The 22,228-nt window shown below is 37.5% G+C and overlaps 1 protein-coding gene across 1 annotated transcript in view; it reads left to right on the forward strand.

Moving 5' to 3' along the window:
- Window positions 1-22,228, forward strand: part of LOC106957507 (oxysterol-binding protein-related protein 10) — a 133,512-nt gene that overhangs the window by 71,397 nt on the left and 39,887 nt on the right. Inside the window, exons 6-7 of the mRNA XM_015048883.1 lie at window positions 6,021-6,261; window positions 14,308-14,438. Of these exons, the coding sequence (XP_014904369.1) occupies window positions 6,021-6,261; window positions 14,308-14,438 (372 nt within the window). The remainder of the gene's footprint in view (window positions 1-6,020; window positions 6,262-14,307; window positions 14,439-22,228) is intronic.

Consider the following 22,228-nt stretch of genomic DNA (forward strand, 5'->3'; position numbering starts at 1 on the left):
TTGTAGGGGGTTGTTTCTGGAGTTGGCAAGCCTGATGGTCATATAATAATCCAGTATGGCAAGTCAACTGGTCATATAATCATACTGTTTGGAAACCTGATTGTTAGGTATATTTTCAGACTTCATATTTAAGAATAATTGATATTATTATAATTTGGTAATGACTTGTGACTTGTGCAAGTTTAGCATTGTCTTTATTCAGAATTTTCATAAATTAAGTAAACAACAGTCCACTAATGCTTATTTTCTTAATATAACTTTCAGTTTAATACATTAAACTACATAATTTTTCCACTTTATAAGTAAGAGGATGACACTTGGCAGCATTTTAAATCAGGATTTAAATAAGAATTAAATTCAAGAACCTTAGAAATAATGAATACATTTTTTTCTACATCATCCTTGGATACATTTCTCCTAATTCTTATTTAATAAATATATGTATAACTTTGTAATATGATCAGACACAGTCATATTAAAGGTTTGACTATTAGAGGGTCAGGCAATCATAATATCATGAATCTTTTCAAACAAAATTATCCAAGATTGCATCTCGATGGCCATACTTAAGTTTTATTATTATTTTGTTTTCTGTTTTTACTTTTTATCTGTTCAAAATAAATAAATAAATAAAGTACCTCAGGGTGGAGGTCCAGTTGGGGTTTAAAATTTTAAACCTGATGATCACTGTGGTGCTAAAACCTCTGGAAGAAGCATCGACGTAGCAACGCATCAGAGCGGCCTGCTGTTGAGTGTTGAAGGCTCTGTCATGCTGTCACCTTCCATCCGTCTGTCTCCCCGCTCAATGCGAGATGCTGGGAGTCAGATCACATGACCGTCTCTCCACAGCCAGCTTGACGGGAAGTCGTCCAATACTTCAACCCTCGCTCCACCGCAGCAGAGACAGATGATTGGGTCTCTTCTATTTCTGGAAACATCAGCAGCCTTGTTGGCTCCAGAGAGTGCTGCGTTTGTGAAAAGTGTTTGGAAAAGCAGCGGGGTCTGCCTTTGCTGTGAACTCGTTCAGTCTGAGCAAGTCACAATCTCAGTCTTTGGTCTGGACAATAAAACTGTGAATATTTTAGCCCTCATAGACCCACTTCATATTTCTAACCAATCTGACTTTTCCCTCTTAAGAAAAATTCAAAATTAATCTGTTGAACGTCTTTTCATCACGCAGTTCATTCATGCCGTTAAAGGTGACTTATTATGCTTCCTTGAACAGATTAGGATTGGTTTATAAGGTATACAAAACATGTTTGTTACATTTTTTTTGCACAAAATCATTCTTAGATAATAAGATTTTAGTCTTCAGTTCTGCTTTTTTTTTTAGTTTCTTTGAGAATGAGATGTTTTAAGGCCTCCAAATAAGCTGCTGCTGGCCACGACCCCCAACTCCATGTTTACACTTGCACAATAAAATGGCTGCAAACATATGTGCAGTTATACAACAGTACATCTTTGAGAAGCAGACGTAGAACCTCCTGCAGAACAAACAAGAATGCAGGAGGTGGTTTCTGCAGGGTAAGGCAACAAAAAATACTTTTCTTTTCCAGTAGCCATTGCGCAGCGCACACTTTGGTAAAACCAGCTGGTCAAACTGGTTGACATCCTGAAACTCAGCTTGGGTTGCTAGGTGACGGGCGGTGCCTGCTTATTTCTGACATTGCATTCTGAAGGTTTTTGAAACGGGTCATTTTCCAGAAACTAAAAAGTATTAACTCGCAGCCAAAAAAATTACTGGGTCCTTTTTTTTTAAGTAGTAGTTGAGACACAAATGGAAATACAAGAATGTTAAAAATTGGGAATTTTACATAATATGTTACTTTTAATGTTATTTTCTTAGTCCTCAAGAACAGAGAAATGTATTCTTTTATTTGCAGGGTTGCAGAAATTAATGACAACATTCTTGCAGATAATCAGCTCTCCTGTTCTCCATTTAGATTCTGCCTTATGTATTCCTTCAGTCTTTCTGAAGCCTTAGTTATGTTGATCTGTATTTCCTGTTCCTTTTTATCAATTTTATTTAACACTTCATCTGCTCCTCCATCCATCCATCCATTTTCTTCCACTTATCCGGGGTCGGGTCGCGGGGGCAGCAGCTTCAGAAAGGAGGCCCAGACTTCCTTCTCCCAAGCCACTTCTTCCAACTCCTCCGGCGGAACCCCAAGGCGTTCCCAGGCCGCTCCTAAATTTGCTTATTGTCTTTTTGCACTGGGCTCCTTTCAGCACTGCCACCTACTTTCTCATGCTTTGCTCAGTCAAGTTATATCCTTATTTAAAATCTCCTGCATCTCCAATTTATTTTCCCTCCCTCTTCAAATATTTTATGTACATGCTATATTTTTGTCTCCATTGGCTCAGAGCTTAATAATAATAATCCTTTTTTTCCCCAGCTATGTGTAAAACTGTCATGTTTTGCTTGCATCAAGAAAAGTGGCTTCATTTTACTGAGCACTATAAAACCCAGTGAGCTGTGTCATATCAGAGCACGGTTTGTTTTCCCCTGCATTTCTTATTGTTGCATAGCAACAAATTTGTTCTCCAACTTGCATTGCCACACACTAATGACCCTTTCAGTGAGTAATGGACCTTAAGGCAGGTTCTGATTTACTGCATTATTAGTGTCACATAGATTCAATTACACTTCTGAACGTTTTTTTATTTTTTATTTTGCATCCCTTTTTCTGCTCCATTTTTGCCGCTCTCAGAAACCTTCAATATTTTCATTCTAGAGTACATCTTTGTGTAATAAAGCACTCCTCTATTGGGGTGAGTCATTACTTTTCCAAAGGGACTACAAGAGAAATTTAGGGTTTAATTTGGAGAGAGATTTATAATGAGATCACAGCGTTTGCTTTGTTTAATCAACTTAATGCAGAATAGCAGCATCACTGCACATTGATAACCAACAACAGGCTGCAAGATTTCGGTTGCTTACTGTCAATTTAATAAAAGAGGATCTTTTAACATTCCCTGAAAATGTAAATGTTTGGACAATCTCTGCCTGAAAACATTAAAATCAGATGAGGTAGTAAAAAAAAAACGTATTCGCATACATGTCCTTTAAATTAATGAAAAGCTTTTTTTTTTTTTCTCTGGGACTTGAACAGCTGTGCGATCTGTTCCTGAGGTTTGTGTGGGGAAACAAGTGTTTGTGAAGCCATACAATATTAATGAACAGAACATTTCCGAACCGATAAACAACCCAGATTTATTATCCCTGAGAGAAGCTGATTACCTGTGAGCGAGACGCAGCGTTGTCTCCTTCCCTCTGTGATGCATGTAGACTCTGATAAGTGAGTCAGACTGGAATAATTCTCCCAGGGAGAAATCTCCGTTTCTGGAGAAAGTTTTCTGCTCAGAAAAGTTTTGTTTGGTTCTTTTTTTAGCGCCGTCGTCTCACAGCCGTTTCTTCTTGGGGTAAGACTGCAGCTAAGATGGAGACGATGTCACTGGATTTATTGCTCAGTTGTGTCACCTCCTGCACAATACTAACACTGCGGATGTTGGAAAAAAGAAACGGTGACATTTATTTGTCTTTATTGTATGCGCTTAGGGGTTTGTTTTTTTGTAGGTCTCTTTTATTATTTAGTAGTTATTTTACATTTAACCTTCCTCACTGAACAACATGACAACCTAAACCGGTATTTTTTATGTCTTTAATTATTCATCTTTCACAGATTCTTTTTATCTCAATCCAGCGTTCTTCCCTCAATCTTTAGTTATGAGGTGAATTCAGGCAAGGCAACCAGACTCGTTAAATTTCGCCTCAAAGCCAATGAGCCGACTGTCTCTGAGTAACATGACCTCTGTAGGATGTTTTTAAGCCCTTCTCCTGCAGTTTTTTAGATGAGAGGACATTTTATTTTTAGTTTTTTTGTGTTTCTAGTGGCCTTTATTCATTAGTAGCTGAACAGGAAGAAGGGCAGAGAGAAGGGTTAGTCCAGAGGTCGCGCTAGACTTCTTTTTGCTGTCTGTCATTTTGACTAACGATGTCAAAACAAATCCTGTCTTTTTCTATTTTTACCCATCTAATTGCATTTCATTTTAATTTTCAGCAAACTGAACAGATCATCCACATTGTGTCTTCATCAAGCTGAATACATTTAACTTTTTCACTACAGTGCTGAAATTATAGGCTTTATATTTTTGAATCAACAGTTTACATATTCCTTTTCAATAACTAGTCAGATTACTTCATTTAAAGTCTTCCATTCTAGTGTAATTGATCATATTCAAAAGAAAAATTTTAAATAAAAAAAATGTATATAGCACATTTTTCAGAAGCAAGGCAGTTCAAAGTGCTTTACATGAATTAAAATGAAATACAAACAAAACAATAAACCAAAGGAAAGAGCAAAAAGAAAAAAACTAAAGTATAAAATTACATATTGGTTCCCCATATTTAATAAGAATAAGAATTTAATTTTTTAAAATCTAATTTCTGTGTCTCTTTGACTTTAAAACTTTGAACACCGCTGCACTTAAAAGTCTTTGGGAGACGCACAGCCGGCTCTTCGGTTTGGAAGTGCATGCTTCACTAACCAGAAATGAAACTGAGCTGTACAAATCAAACATTCATAAAATTCACATGGAAGGAGGAAATGTTTTGAAACTGCACACCAGCTGTTAAAAATCAAACAAAAGACACCGCTAGAGAGCAGATTCAGTAATATTTCACAAGTTTCCCAGAGATGTTGTCGCCTTAGCCTTGCTCAGTTCTATAATGACAGGACAGAAAAACGTTTGAGACCGTGCACAGTGATTGTGAGACTCCAGGAGTGAGTCTGATGAACAAAGCTAACACACACATGCACACCAGAGGACAATACACGGACCGTTGCTGTGAGGAAATGCTTGCGGGAGACAATCGACCAGTCAAAGATGAGACCACCCCCTTGCTGCTCCATTATAGCACCATCTGATGTGACAACCAAAGATCATTTTGTCCGAAACATCATAGTCAAACTGATGTGAAACTAGACACACATTTTTGTATTTGTTGTATGTTTAATGAAAATCAGATGAACAGCAGCAGGGGGTAAAAACACGCAGCGGCTCCCGGCTTTGTAGCCCACTCTGTCCTGAGTGAAGAAAAATTTCCATTTAGATTGGAATTCATTATCGGCTTTAACATTAGCCCTCCAAAATGAATTTAAAAAAAAGATTCTTTTGTTTTTTAACATTCAAACCGCTTTTATTCGCAGGATTTGATGACTCATCTCATCACAATGAAACTCCTGTCCAACTACTGATTACATCTACAATTCATGAGTCAGCAGTGGAGACATGCATTAAAGCCGAAACTAATTTTGTTTTGTTTCTCATCGTCAGCAAACGCCTTCAATAACCAAAACGTGACCTCTAAGGGCTACAGTGGAAGAAACAAATACTCACAGAGCAAGTCGGACATAATTGGTTTTATCGTTCAGGAAAAGCTGTGCACAGTGAAATCTGGGAGATTGTTTTGAAATAAACTGCTTGGTTATTGTGAACCGTTGTGGCTGTGTGTGTTTTTATCGATGGTCTGTTGCAAAGAGGAGCTATAAAGCAACATTAATGGTTACCGATTTCAGGAAGATGATGCAAGTGTAAATGTTCACTGAAAGAGGGAACAGCTGAGCTCTGAGAGGATGGGATGTTTGAGGTCAAAGGTTATCTGATCAGGCAACAGATTGGACATCTAAACTCTGCCGTAAATTCAAACGTCAGGAATTTAGGTGTTTTTGGACAATCAAAAACACCTGATGGCCACTCAAAGCTTGCATGAATATATTTATCATTGAAAAATTAGCAACTTGAGATGGATATTTGTGTTTTTATTTCCTCTCATCTAAAGTTATTCACTTGTACATGCAGTGGGTTTACTTGCTCCAGTTAAGACTTTTAACTGGAACAAATAAAATGGTTCAACATGCTGTTCCAAAGAGCCAACAATAAATTACATTACATAGACAAGATGAGACAAGAAAATGCAGGCGTAACACCTAAACATTATACTCGATGTTCTGTTTCAGGTGATGTCCCAAGCAGAGGGCCAGCAGAAGAACCTTGTCCACTCCATCGACTCCCTGCCCACCAAAGGCCCGCTCTCCTGCCTGGACCAGGACCTGCTGCTGCTCAAAGCCACGTCTGCCGCCACGCTCAGCTGCCTGGGAGAGTGCCTGAACATCCTGCAGCAGACGACTCAGAGCCACAGCAGCCAAGCGCCGCCGCCTCAGTCCCACGCCTCCCAAGGTAGCCGGGGAACCCCCTCTGGTGAGTCCGCCACGGGACCCATTCCAGTACCGTTACTGGAGCCGCCCACGGCTCCGTCCACCGCATCCCGCTTATCGTTTCGGTCTTCACCGCCTGAGCCCAGCTACGGCGGCAAAGCCGAGCTGCGGCAGCTAGACTGTGGCGCGTGTCCGTGCCTGATGGGTCTGATGAACTTAAACCTTTGCAGTAAATGCTGTTGAATGTCGTACTTATGTGTTTGTACCATTTCTGTTTGTTGTGTTCTGTCCGTGTCTGTCATGTTTTGTTTGTGTTTTTTGTTTCGTCAGTGTCGTCATTCTCATTGAAATGCCAAAAACTCTTCCAGTGGTGCAAAGTTCAAGCATGAAAGAGGAGTGTGTATGGAAGGGTTGATCCCCTTTCAGCATGTCAAACTGCATGTCGGGAGAGAGAAATGGCCTTCTGTGAACGGGTATACTTTAAGCACTTTTAAATCTCCTTAAAGGATTAAATCCTTGCCAAAACAATCCACTCTGGACCCTCAAATGTCAGCGCTCCGCCATGTTCAACCCGCTCTGTGCCTGGTCTAATAAAGATCTTTTGAATCATCTGAAGCTTGAGGGTGCTTCTATTTGGCAATAATAAAAAATATCTGGCAGGACTTCTTTAAAGTGGAGTGTCCAGTTAATCAGCTGCTGTGGACTAATCCTGTTTTCCCCAAGTAATGATGCACATTTATAATCCAGTTATGGTGTTCAGAACAAAACCCATAATTTATTTTTTTCTTAGTAAAAAGGATTGGGTTGCATGATGATCTCCTGAATTGCTTCGGAGTAACACTTAAGAAATTTGTTTGATGCTTCAGTTTCAAATTTCAGAGGAAATGGTTTTGTAGTTCACCTTCATAAACTGATTATTGGCTTTGATGCAATATCCATTTTGGGCTTTTATGTATTTGAAGTTCTTCTTCCAGTGTGAAACAATCAGACAACAAGCAACTCTGACTTTTAAAAATAACAATTTGGTGCATAGGTTGGAATTTATTGGTTGATTTATTTATTGTTTCTCTCCATGTTTGAATAGCAAACTCCACCTTGACCACAGCCATTTTGTAGCCATCAAGAAAGTCCAATCTGTGGATATTTAAACACTTTTTGGGATAATTGGTGTTTATTTAAACTGGTTGCTTTCCTGGTGCAGACAGAAGCTAAAAATGGTTCGCAATTCGGTTTGAAAGTTGCCAGTGTTTAATGTCATCCAACCAAAAGCTCGTAGATGAAAGTTGACTTCTTGTCAATTTCGACTGGATGAAAATGTTTGAATGAAAAGTAATCGCAATATTTTAACGAAGCATTTTCCATTTAATCTTATCAAATAAGGCAAAAACAACTGATCTTTTCATATTAAGGATCTAATTGAATTGTTGTGAATCTAAGATGTTCATCCAACCAACGTGGAAACGGTGAAGTTTCCACAGCAATTCTTTTTCTGAATCCCCAAACCAGAAAGTTGTTCACATTTGTCTCTGACCCTTAAGAAGGTAATCTTGCATCTGTGTTTAGGAGGTGGGGAAACGTTCCCACCCTGAATCTGCCCTTCCTCACCGTCTTCTGGTCTTCTTTTTGCGCCAGCCGTTGCCGTGCCCTGCAGGGGGTTGTGTGGAGTGGGACCGCCGGGCCGCAAGTACAAACCTCTTTCTTCCTTCCGCTGCCTTGCTGATGAGTCCCGAGGGGGTCCGGCTGCGCCCCATTTTCGGCATGTACCCTCCACACCTCAGTGAAGAGTACCTTGTTAGGATCCTCAATTTTGCGAGTTGATCGCAGTGGCGTGCTTCACCAGCATGGGCTGCATCCCGACTTCATGCAGCTGATGGCGGGAGTTGCAAGAGAGGCGAATGGTTCACGCAGGAAAGCATTCCCAAGCATGAGGTTGCACTGAGTTTGGCTGGCACGTTGGTTCCTCAGATCACCTGTTGCTCCCTCAACAAGCAGATCAACCCATTGGAGTCGGCTCTAGTCGTGTCAAAGAGTAGAGAACTAAATTTGCACAAAAAAAAAAGAAATAGAAATAAACCTGCCAGTCAAAAAGCAGAGAGCAGATCTTAAGGTAAAGCAGCGGAGGATCTTTGCTGCTCCCTCTAGCTCTTTCGGATCGCTCCGGTTTCCCTTCTGCCAATGCTGAAAAGAGCTTGATGCAACGCCCTCCCCCAACTCCCACCAGCACACAGAGCATTTTCCTTTAAGGAAATGACAATCCATAAAGGAAACCTACTTTACTTTGCAAACCTGTCCCTGTTGCAACCTGACAAACTCAAGGGAGAATTTGTCTAACTAAAATCATTTCCTAGGAAAGTAACTTTGTAGTTACAGGATTATGTACTCTGACCTGCAATCACTGGCCAGAAGTGGAAGATAAAAACGATTGGAGAGATTTAGTGCATGACAATTTTATTGCATTGTTTGATTTGTTAGGCTTTTTGTCCACTTGCATGCCTCTATCCAACAATAACATTGGATAGCTCCTGCTCATCAATTAACTCTGGTGCTTCATGGTGACTTACAAACGTCCCAGTCAAGATGTTTATCCCTGATTCCAATTAGACTGATTAAAAATCGGAAACTGACCACGTTCCAGCAACAATGCATTAAGCTCACAAGACTGAGACTAAACTTGAGCTAAACTTAAGAGGAAACCAAATTTCAGCATGTTTTTGTTTTCACAAGTGAAGGTTTTATAAATCACCAACTGCTTTTAAAGAGAATTCCTGTCAATGATTTGTTAATATATTACAGGTTTTTAACACTTATATGGTACTGCTGGTTCTGAGCAAACATTTAACAGGAGAGGAATCAATATAGATTCAAAAGACAAGGATTTATGGAAATAGTTGAAAAATCTAGAATTTAGTTTTATATTTTGTACAATGTAGGTATGGAGAATATTTTTAAAAATTGTCCTTCCTATACAATAAACTCTCATAATGCTTAATAAATTAGGGGTGTTTTTCTTTTAATTATATTTAAATGACACACTTCAGTTTTGATTTGTCATATCTCAACTTGATTTTAATATTTTATATCATCAGTATTTAGTTTTTTGACTAACTACAATGTTTGCAGTCTAAACGACTCTAGGCAAATCTTTTCAGTTTGACCTGGACCTGTGGCTCTTAAACTGGGCCTAAATGCCAAACAAAACCCTGCTGCGTTCTGTTCTTTATAAAATGGTACAAAACTCTTCTCTGCTGCGTGTTTTCAGATGTTTTCCTGCTGCCACACACTTGACTTTAAAAACAGAAAAAGGTGATTGACGGCTTCTCCAATGCACGCCGAGGAGAAAACGTAATCATCTGAAGTAGATGTGCTGGAGCAGAGTCACGTCTCAAACATGAAGGATGGTGGGAGCAGGGATGAGAACCGCAGCTTCAGAGAATCTGCGTCTAGTACAGCAGACTTATTTACAAGTTCAAGAGTCCTATATTTTGAATTAAAAAAGATTTGAGAAGAGAATTGGAAAATCAGAACCGAATTTCAGCTTCATTTGTTTTGATGATTTGGGAAACCTACAGATCATGAGCGCAAATGAGCATTTAACCAGCTAAAGGTTAATATTTTATATTCAAAGATCCAGGATGTTCTATAAAGTCTGTCTACATTTAGAAATCTGAGTGTAGGAAAAGATTAAAAATGCATATGAGCCCTGATCATTCAATGTAGCATAAAACTATTTGTGCCCATGTTGGCAAAATGCAACAAGCCAGATAAACATCACTGACCCTTCAGGTGAACTCCATTAAAACTTCCTGGTTGTTCCACCAAATATTGGTTTCTGAACTCTTCCTGAGTTAAAACATTAGTTTTGTTGTTTTTAAATGAACATTAACTTGTTTTCTTTGCATTATTTGAGGCCTGAAAGCTCGGCATCTAAAGAGTAAAATCAGAGAAACTGATCATTTTAAGTGGTCTTTTCATTTTTTCCAGAGCTGCATATGTTTTTTTTATGTTTGTCTTAAGCAGATGTAATGTGGAAGACCTAACAAAATATAGATTTATTACAACTTTTGATTGAGTTATTCAACTAAAAGTAATTATTTTAATTGTTCAATTCAGTTTATTATTGTGGCAGCTCACAACAAATGCCATTTCAAGGTATGTGACTGGAAAATCAATGTTTTGTGTTCTCATCGTTGCGTCATTGGGAGACGATGGCTGTAGTTGGCTAATTCATTTCATAGTCCTGAGAGCCTATAGCTTTGTAACTTGCTGCTTTCTGTGCATTCCTAATGTTTGTTAGAAAACGGCTGCAGCTCATCTGGTAGCCACAGATGGCGATCAGTTGAGCAACAACAGAAAATGCACAATAAATAGAAACGTTTGTGTCCAATTTGTTTCTAAAATAGTATTTCACCCTAAAAGTATATCAGAATTAATTTCACATTCATATACATAATTGTGGAATATAAACCTCTCACTGTACCTGTACCTAGAAGTCTGTCATAAAAAGCTAACTTCTATCAACTATCAGCATCTTTAAAACTCCAAATATCACAAATAACCTTTTTTTTTTTTTTATAAAAATGACATCTTGAACTCTTTAACTTTTCACTCACCTTCTTGCACAGCTTTCTGTTAGCGCCTTACTTTGACCTGACAGCAGAATCACTATCTTCTTCACACTTTTCAGTTCAGCTGACGGACGCAGGCTGACCGGCGTGTCAACACCGTTTGGCTTGCACTGATGGGCATCAGGATAGGAACCGCATCGTGCATCACACCTTTCACACCATTTAAGTGAATGATGTGGACAAGAGAAGGGATTTCAAATAAAATAAATCCTGCGATGTGGCCGCAAAACTTTAAAATGAGAAATATTTAGATTATGTTTAAGTCAAATGTGGATTGAAGCGTCTTAAATGGATCGTTGTGGATTCCGTTTCATGCAGAAGACACTAAATAATTATGTTTTAACCAAGACAAATGAATTTAGATGAGAGTTTTGGGTTCGCTCTACGATGGCTAGATACTAATTACACAGCAGAGTGTCTGTGATCTAACCTTTGTCAATACATTTACTAAGTTTTTCACTCCAATACAAAAACGCTTGACTTTTCTACTTGTTACGCTAATAACAAGTAGAAAATTTTAAAATATTAACGATATCAGATCAGCCTGTCAGATTATCCAGCAAATGCAGTGAAACAGAACAAACATAAAATAATTATTCAGATTACACCAATATCCGTTTCATGACTACGAATTAAAGTTTTAACATCTGCCTTTATGTTCACTAAAGAGTCAACTCTTTGACAACTTTTAACCTCCAGTGGTTTAAGAGTGTAAGGATTAAATTTTAAACCCATTTTTCAGCGTTTATAGGGAGAGTTCATTAAATGCAATTTAAAAAAAACCTTTAAAATGGAGACTTTTTGTTTGTCTTTATAGGTCTGGCTGCTGGTGATGCTCTAAAAATGCAATTTTAGACCCTCTTGAACATGATAGTCTTCTTTTTCTCCAGATCTCAGTCCAGTTGAGCTGAAAGCTCAATATGCAGCAGGGGTGGGATGCTAAAAACCTTTGAAAAGCATTTATGAAGAATTGAGGCAGTTATGAATCCAGAAATTGCTTCAAAACCCTAAAAAGAGCTATTAAAGCTAGCTAGTGAAGCATCTTGTAAGTTTGTAAAAATTCCCATTTTGTTTGGTTTGGTGCCAAATTTCTTACCCTCGTGTGCAAGTTTATTCCACCCAAAAATGGGACAAATATATCAGGAGAATAAAAACAATCATAATCTCTTCAAAATGTGTTTTATTCTACCAAGAAATAAAGCAAATAGTGCATCAACAATACAGAGAGCTACTTTATGGTCCCAGAACTGCTCCACTGATGCAGAACCACAGAGAAAATGTCATTTAAATGTACCATATCGACCACATCTGGGAGTCCTTAAATAGAACAGACACACTTAGTGAGCATGTGCACCGTGTGCTTACAACACACAGCAAACAATTATTTCTGAAATTCAAGATGCATCAGACAGACGGTGCTGCTGCGGTGCGGCTGACCCAAAAGTAGATGAATACCAGCATGTGTGAGACACATGAAGGTAGGAAAAAATCATCTTGAACAGATAGCAGTGTTAAAAAAATAAATGTGCAACAAAACAGCAAAAATCTAAAACACAAAAAGAAAAACAGTTATCTTTTGTGTTTTGCATAGCCTCGTTGTTTCTGTTTTTCTTTTTCAAACACAGACCTCATGTTTGGGTTTACATGGTTGCCTTTTATTAATAGTGTTTATACAGGCTTCTTTGTTTCCATTCCATGACATTTAAAAGGTCACCACATTTTTTCAAATCCCATTTGCTTCAGAGCAAATGCGTTCTGCTGCGCCTGCTGTGCACGGCTGCTTCTAGAGGCGTTCGATGAAGCCTTTTCCTTACTTGCAAGCTTTTCCAACACGATTACCAAACCGCTGCCTTTTCATCTCAGACGTCACATTTTTTTGCAGAAGGATCCTGACATAATTCCCAACATAAATGCATAGTTTACTCTTAAATATTCTCACATTTTGTTAGTTCTAGTCACGCGTTACCTCCAGAATGAATAACAAAGCCTTGCAAAAGAACTTTTTCACGTTTAGTTATGTTACAAACAATACTTCTGTATTTACAAAAAAATCTCTGAAAAATGTGGTGTGCATTTATTTTTAATTTAACTGAGTCAATACTGCTTTGCTTTACTCATAAGAACTCAAAGTTTTGCTCATAATCTTCACAAAGCAGCTCAAACTCAGTCAGATTAGTTCTGAACAGCAACATTTTCAAGTCCTGCCCCAGATTCTCAATTTGTTTTGGATATGGACTTTGACTAGGCCATTGTAGCACATAAAAAGGGTCTTATGGATGCTGTGTTTACCTCCATACATCCTCTCTTCTTTTGATTGTTTTCCTTGTCCGGAAACACATCCCAGACTTGTAAGTTTTCAGGTGAGCCACCCTTGTTTCAGACAGAGCTCTGTGAGGATATTTTATAATCTAAACCTTTATTATTATTATTATTATTATTATTCTTTTGTGTTTATTTTGACTTGCTCTTCATGATGCTAATTGTTTACAGATGTTTTTAATCTAAGAAACCTCTGAACAGCTGAATTTATAGTGAAATTAAATTACAAACAGCTGGACTCTGTTTAATAGTTACTTGACATGTAAAGGGAGTTTATTGGATTAGAATTTATTTGGTAATGTCAAAGTAATAGGAGCGAGATATATGTATGCATAACCCTGTTGCAATTAATCGGTTAATCATGTGATGAATTAAAATGAACTCTTTGATTTCCATTTGGAAAATTATAGCTCTCTACTTTTGGTTGTGTGTGGTTTTATTTCTTTATATTTTTGGTTGTGTTTTATATCTTCCTGTTCCAGTATTAAGTATACAAAATTAACATTTGTTCTTTGATAGGGTGGTCCATTAAGTTACTTTAAAATGGTCTCAAAACAACAATATTATCGTTTATTGCAACAGTAACTAGGACAATTAATTGTCCAGAAAGATGATTATTGTGACAGGCCTTCATTATGCAGACTACGTTGTTTTAGATTTTTATTTGTAAACTAGATAAAAAATAATTTGTCCTTACTCTCTTTGCTTCATCTTCATGCATCATCCATAAAGTTGTTAGTTTTGGTTGTACTGTGAAAAAGTTCAAAAGATGTACTTTTGCAAGGCGCCGTTTCATTATTGCTGGACTGAAGTCAAGTTTGTTGAGTCATAGTAACAGGTATGACTCGACAGTCATAGTGGATATGCCACCCAGTCAGTCTAATATCAGAAATGAAACAAACAATTTTGCACTTAATTTCCTGGTGTCTGAGCTCCATCAGTCATCTCACACCTTTTAATCGTGAATGTCAGATGCAAATGGAAGATAGCGTTATGAGTTTTCTCCGTTGTCTCTTATGATTCCATCAGTGCAAAGCCAGCTGTGAATTTCTGTCCTGCCTTTGTGATTCAGTAGCTCGACAGCAGGGTCTGATGCTGCTTTTCCGGGTTTTTCTTCCTTTTTTTTGTTTTCCTTTTTGATGCAGATGGTGTTCCTGTGTGGACTGTACCAAAGTCGCCCTCAGGCGAGCAGCTGAAGAACGGAGGTCTGACTCCTCTACAATCAACCGAGAGCTCCCCGGCCCTCAGGAAAAGGAGTCTGTCCCCTGGTGCTGAGGTGAGAGTCACGATGTCCCACTTTCACTTTCTCACCTCTGGATTCAGTCTGTCATCTTGGTTTGGCGCGTATTGTCTAAAACTGCTGCCATATTACCTTCTGTGAAAACAGTTGTTAAAGGAAATCATTTTTCAGTCGTTTTTGAAATTTAAATGGGGGAAAACATCTCATCTGCAGGTTTTTATGAATGTCTTTGTTGTGCTATCTTGCCCTGTTGAAGTTTAATAGTTGGAGAGAGGAAACCTCTGTTTTTTGACAGTAAGTAAATGCTTTTTGGTGTCTAGAAAACGAGTTGCTTCAAAAACCTCCGGAATATTGAGTCACTGTCGACAGATGCACTCTGCTATAACCTAGCAACACCAGCCAGACCCAGGCCTGTTACTTAGTAACCTAAGCAGAGGTCCAGCACATTTGCTCAGCTGGTTTTACTGCTGTAGTCTCTGTACAATGGCTGCTGGAAAAGACAACTGTTTTGTTGTTGACTTACCATTCAGATATCACTTGCTGCATTCTTGTTGGCTGTGCAGGAGGTTTCACTTCTACTTTTCAAAGATGTAATAATGGTGTATGTGTTTGCAGCCATTTTCATGTGCGAGTGTAAACATTGAGTTGGGAGGGGGTGTGGCCAGCAGCAATTTGTTTGGATTTATATAGGAAGGCTATTTAAGTTTAAAAAGACGGAGTCTTTGGCTTTTTAAGATTTTTTTTTTACAGAAATCACAACATAAAAACTACTTTTAAGATTTAAAATGTTCCAGTTGAACAAATCTGACAGTGTTAAGGAGGAAAGGATTTCTTTCCATCTCTTGTGGCTATGGTTGATGCCCAGTGAGAGAAGCACTCATCTGCTGTGGAGGTTTTAGCAGAGCAGCTGTCAGAGAAGTGGGTCACACAGTATAGAGGTGGGACTGAGCTGATCCCAGGAGGTCCTCACACGTTCCTCCCTCACTGTCTGCTGCAGAAATGGGCTGTCACAGTCTGGACCACCCTGGGTCACAATCAGAAAACAGTGACAGGTGACGGTGGCCTGTTGAAAGCTGGATGTCCTCCTTTTGCTTCACAACCATCCACATGCAAAAGTCACATCTGTAAAAGACGGTTTTACACATTTATGCCTGATCATGCTTATGTTAATCCACTGACTCCTATTTTCCTCTGTTAATGTTTAGTTTAGTCAGTGATTGATGTGCTGAAAACTCCTGTTGTGATTTACAGTTTCGATGCGACATAATTTAGTATTTTTAATATTTTAATATCGTCTCTGTAATCTGGCTTTAATTTGCAGGATGTCAGCACATCCTTTAAAAGTCTTAAATTCATGTATATAAAATTAAGGCATTAAAATGTCTTAAATCCATTTAAAAAATGTAAGTTGGCCTTAAATAGGTTGATCACAGGTCTTAAATTGCGGTCGTAGGACTATTTAAGCTCATAATCTATGTAATTTATTTTTTCAGGCAAATCTTTGAGATGCAGACATCTTCATTGTGTTTGAGGCAGTTAACACTTTTGCTAACTATAGCTGATAATATACCCTCGCTAGCTATCTGTTTTGCGTCTGTTTGGTAACCAGTTTGCTAGACAGCGTTTGTCTTTACCAGTGGCTCACTTTTGTTGCTAACTCATACGATGCTACATTTACTCTGTACAAAAAATCTTGGCACTATTACTTTAGGAAATATATTATTTTTCTTTGATACATTTCTGTCATGATGCAGGTCTTAAATTTAAATCGGAATGGTTTTAAAATTATCTTAAAACAATCTTAAAATTGTAGTGAAGCCTTGATTTAATTATGTGTTGATGTTTTTGCTTTTTTGTGATGCTTTTATTAGTAAAGGGTTTGTTTTTATAATCAAGTTTATTTACAAATATTGCAAAAACACAAACCCCAAATTTCCTCATCTTTTTTTTTCAAATAGGGAACAACATTCCTGTTAAACAGAAGACTTAGATGTGACAATTCAAGTCACTGAAATAAATGAGATGACTCTTACAGACACTTGGCCAAGAGCCACTGGCTATCAGCATTTTTCAGACTTCAGAGAGGATATTTGTTGCCTCACTCAAGCAGAAAATTAATGATTGCCGACCAGAACCTGGTCTATTGTTGCTCCTAATTGGACAACAACCACCTGTGCTGAGTGGCAAATTAGTCGTTGTTTAGCATAACTGAAATCGTCGTCTCGTTTCAGCTACAAACTCTAATTGGTGCAGAAATCACATTTAATAGATTAATGTTTATATGATGATTTAATTGAAGAATAAAAAGCTTTTCAAGCCAGCCTGCTCCTCCCAGCCTGGTGTGAAAATATAATTGCCTCCCTTGTTGAATCGTGAATTTCTTGTGACTAACCACGTTCTTTGGTTCAATTTAATAAGCTGCATTCATGACTGATTTCAAGTCAAGGAATCCCTTAAATAGAACCTGTTTGACGACCGGCTCGTCACGTCCTGAAGAACTTCATGAAGAAGTGAGGAACAAAATGACGCTACTAAAACTTTGAAAAAAATATTCTGTGGACATAAAATGAACGTATAATTTCAGAACAAGAAAATCTTACTAGCAGAGGTTTGTTAGATTTTTCCAACCCTCAGATTTAACTTTATTGTCCTGCTGAAAAACCAATCTAAAATACCTCACCTCTGAATGGCTCACAAAGCAGTAGTGGTCTAGTTAAAGTCTGGACCCCAGCTGTTGCTACCAAGGTTTTTGTACAAAGGTTTTTCCTTGAATAAATAAAAACATCTGATAAATACAGTGTGCATTTACTCCGCTTGTCTTTTTGGTTTGATAATCTGAAACATTAAAAGTGTGTAAATTTCCCAAAGGATAAATGTTTTTTTCATGACACTTTACTACAGCCTACATAAAGTATATTCAATGCATGACTATACTTTATTAATCCCAGAGGAAAATTCCCATGAAGAAAGATATTTAACTTTTTTTCTTGACATGAGATAAAGATTTATGTCCGACAAGTCGGCATTTTGCTGCTAGGTTGCTCTGAACGTCCCCTTGGTCAAATGTTACGCTTCGTCCATTAATTGTCAAAAGCCTGATGGATGCTGTTGTCAGATGTGCCGACACTCATTTCAGTCTAACTGCAAAATAAATGAGATAAGAGACGGAGGAACATTTAATCCTTGCTGTGGGATGGAAATCTGCGTTAGCACTGAAAACAGATAATCTGAACCCACAGCAAGGATCAAAAACGGAGCAACATTATCTTCATTTTGTGATCAATTTCTGTTGACGTCTGAGAGAAAACCCCCCAAAAAACAAAAGAGATGAAAGAACAGTTCATGTCGGTGACTGGATTCATCTATAGACGTAAAGAATGTTTAATTTATCAGATTTCAGACATTATATGCTTTTACAGATTTTCTAAAACAGTTTAATAGATTTATGAGTTAATGATTAAAGTGTTATTAGGAAAATGTGCATTAAATATCTAAGACTTGTCTTAATCGCAGTTCAAACCCATATTTATTCCCACAGAAGTATTCTGAAATTGAGCTACAAATTAGGTTATTAATATTTTTGATAATATTTCAAGCGATTATTTTTCTTTCTTCTGTGATGGAAGAAATGTTTTTTTTAGTGACAAGTGTAGATAAAGTTTAAAGTTTAATTCTGGTAAGTATCAGATTGTTTTTGTTATTTATTAACACATGAAGTCATAGAGCTGAAGGTTAATGGATTCTCTTCTATTTTTTTTTTTTTTTTTTTACCATAATGTAACTAAATTTACGTCATGGCTTTTCCCATTACTGTCAGGAAAAATGACCCTGAGATGAGCGAGGAGCATTGCAGACATTACTCCACCTTGACACGGATGTTTAACTTTCAAAGTGGGATTTTTTTTTAGCCATCACCCTTATGAATAGCTGATGTCCAGTGTGAGTTATTTGAAGCTTAGCCCGGTGTGACGGGGACAGAAAGGAGAGATGAGAGCAAACTTTCTCCTGCTGCAACTTAATTCATCAAGATGATGATGATGATGATGATGCTTCGATAAAAACGAGGAGAGTCCAGAGTTCTGGAGTGATTTATTTAAAGTTTGCTGCACAAATACGGAGAAGTAAGTTTGCCATCTTGTGGTGATAAAAAATAACGCAGATGAAATAAAAACCTGAATTTTCGGAGCATTTTATGAACGCTATAACTGCAAACAATAAAATTAAACATGTAATTGTTGAATTCTTATGAAATTTCTTGCATAACTCCCTTGTCTGCTCATAGTGTAACTGGGTGACAATCTTCCCTGTCTGTCAGTAAAGCTTTTATCCTGTAATCTAATGAGCAGGAATGGCATCAAAGGCCTAAAGTGCATTACCTCAGAATAATGAAGGTTTCCTGTTTGAATTATGTAGCACCGCTGTGGCTTTTCATATTCAGTCCAAGTATGCAGCCAGCGGAAAGGCAGATCAGGGCTGCTGCGTGACTGTGGAGAAAATGGAGAGAAAATTGCTGCCCCTTGCAGAAATCTGCTGGCTCTATGCATGAGCAACAGCACCAGTGCATTTACTTACCATATATTCAGGCTGTCTTTCCATAGTTATGAGCTGATTTAGTGCAGCACATATAAACATTCTCAGTCACCTTCATAGACATTGATAAACGGACTGCACACCTTTCATTTTCTTAAAAATCCACCCTAAAGTCTACAGTTTAAGGTGGAATTAGTTGTACGAATGGAAAAAAAGACAATATGAGGATAGATTAGAGTTATAACACCCAGCAGCAGGAGCTAACATGAGATACAGCTAACGTGTAATATAGCCTGACAGAAGCGAGAAACTCAAATTATTTTAGAATCCCCTGATGAATTTCTCTATTTTTTTCTGTCACCAGCAGGGGGCAGCAAAGTAACCCCTGCCCTTTTGTTTCGTCTGCTTCATGTTTCAGTAAATGATAAAAGACTAATAAAAACTTAAATTGTAGTGCATAGGCATATTTTTAGATACGTTTTTAGCGACATCAAACTAGAAGTTCAACATCTGAATGTGGCATTCATGGGTCACTTTGCTCTTTAGTCCTTCCTTTGTTTAGCCTGAAATCAAACACCTTTCTGTTTAATACTTTTCCAGATGATCTTTTTCCCTTCTAGTCACATTAACTCAGAAAAAAGTTAATGTTTTAATCATTGAAAGCACAAAAACGCTGAAAACCTTTCCATCAAGGTGAAGGCAGAAATGTTAGTCACTGCAGAAGTCCAAACTTACCTTGTTCTTGGCTTCTAATTTAATGTTTATATAATTCAGGAGGTTTCATTATATGCTTTAAAGTTATTCTTTAGATTAGAATCAAAAATGTGTTACTGGTTGTTATCCAGATATGATTATTGACAGACTTTTGTTAAATTATGTGCAGTAGTGTTGGTGCTTTCTTTTCACTTTCAGGCATTTTTTTTAACTTGTGCTGGTCATTTTACTGTTTTGAACTCTTGCAATACAGATGCTGGGATCAGACTGTAGAGTGGTTGCTAATTCCTGGAAACCAGCCAATCACTGAATTGAAACAATTCTGCAAAGTAGAGCAGGGCAAAACGTCCTGCAGCACGTAAAACACTCCATGCCAGTTGTCGTAAATATTTAATGGCAGTTGTTGCTTCTAAACGTGACATTTTTCAGATTGGACCAGGCTGATCTGGATAGGTTTTGTTTTCTGTAAATAAATAAAACCATAATGTTAAAATATATCTTTGTTTTCTACAAGTTTTTAGTAAAAAATGTTTGATAGACAAATTTAAGTGTGATTTTAAAAACAGTGGTAAAATGAATGCATAAGGATCCAAATACTTGGAGATAACAGACACATATCTACAGAACCCGTTTTTCTGTTAAAATCCAACGTATTGAAAAACAAAAGAAAAAAATACATACATTTTTCTAAAGGCAGCTCAATGATGTCAGATTGTGCCATTTTACACTCAAGGCTACGTTGTATTCAGTAAAGTGTCGGTTTGTGCTTTTTTCTTTTACAGAAGAAAGGAAATTTCTTTCTTTAAACACCACAAGCAGTTCAGCTGGTCAAGTATAACATTGGATGTTAGTGTCTCTTAGGCTATATTGTCAAAAATCAAAACAGCTCAGAGTCACAGGAAGTTGTAAGTGAAATAAGTTTATCAGTAATCTATTTCATTTTGGGACCATTAACTTTACCCAGGAACAAGATTTAACAGTAAAGACTGAGAACTCCTGCAGACCTACTTGTTCCACTGGCAGATTATCTCACTTATACTTTTTCATCAGTATTAAGGAATTAAAAGAAGCTGGAAAGTTACTGCACTTGAAATAAGACACAACCAACTTACAAGTAAGGTATCTGCACTAAATATTAGAACAAAAATACTAATAAGATTTAGTGTTTTTACAGTGTGGTTGATGCTACAAGAACCTTCAATCACAGGACAATAATAACTATTGAGAACAATGCAGTTAAATCTTTTTTCCAGCAGTAACGGATGCATTAGACTAGGTGAACATTTCTTAAAGATATGAATGGCTGTTGTATAAAATGTTTCACATGGCTCTATGCAAACTGCAGAATGCTTCAGCTCCAACTTCCTTTGATTCAAATGCCAAACAGCGGCGCAGACCGGAAGCTCTTCAGCGTCAGCCTGGAGGCCGACTTTCAAAGCTTCTCTGACATTTAACTCGGAAAACAGAGCTAAAAAAAACAGAAACACTCAGTAACTGAATCAGTCAGTGTGTTCAAATAGCTCGCTCTTTCAGCCTGCAAGCCTTATTTATTGGAAAGTGCACAGAGACGAAGTTCACTGATTGTGTGGCTAAATGTCAGACAGTAAAGCAGGTGGAGTGTGTTTAATGTGGCTGCCTGAGAAAACAGTTTCAGAGAAAATGCCAGGAAAGTAGAAATGGAGGTCAGAGGTTAAGAGTTTAACTCAATTTTTTTTAATTCACTCAACTATATGCAGAAGGAGGCAAGAAAACAGGAAATGTGAAAATATGGGAAAAATTGAACTGAGCGTCAATGGTTTGGAGATTGAAACAAAAGAGCGATAAAGTAAAAAGTCTTGACAGCAAATTCGTCTTTTGCAGAAAAAGGTTTTTGTTTTATTTTTTATGACGACTCACTTTATGATGTTTGATTTGCGTTGCTTTCTGTGTGTATCGGTACAAAAGGTAGATTGGAGCTAACCGTCCACCCACTCGTATCTTTTTATAAAATGTTTGATTTCAGCTAAAATAATAAAATATAGACATGAAAATGTTGTTGCTTGTGGAGGAATCGGAATCATCGGGTCAAAACTAAACGAACAAGAAACTGGAATTAAATATGAATAAATCTCTGCATGCAGAAGACTGTAACATCAACATGTGACCCTGCATGGATCGGTTTAGAAAAGAATATAGCCTGTGGAAATTAATAGTTTAAATAAACTGAAGACATGGAAACTGCCTCTCTCAGGTTAAAGAAGTAAAAGAAACTTTTATCAGCGCACAGTTCAAAACTTTACACATATCTTTTTTAAAACGATTAGATTTCTAAAGTTGCTTCTTTAACTAAATATTCCGTCTGAAATGAGCAGGAATTGCATTTTTTTTGGAAAACATTTTTTATTCATTGTCAAAAAAGGTTTTTCTTATAATCATTGCTAAATAGTAGTAGTGACTCAGGTGAGCTTAGCCACACCTTGTTGCTAGGAAACGGTATAAAACATTGATCATGTGACCAAATAATTAGGAGGAAGGCATCATTTAATGAAGCTTGTGAAGGTAAAAACCTCGTGGGTAAAGTGTTTAAACTTTTATTTCTTAAA

Source organism: Poecilia latipinna, unplaced genomic scaffold (genome assembly GCF_001443285.1).
Source record: "Poecilia latipinna isolate Pla-1442-1.1 unplaced genomic scaffold, P_latipinna-1.0 Scaffold909, whole genome shotgun sequence".
Lineage (NCBI taxonomy): Eukaryota > Metazoa > Chordata > Actinopteri > Cyprinodontiformes > Poeciliidae > Poecilia > Poecilia latipinna.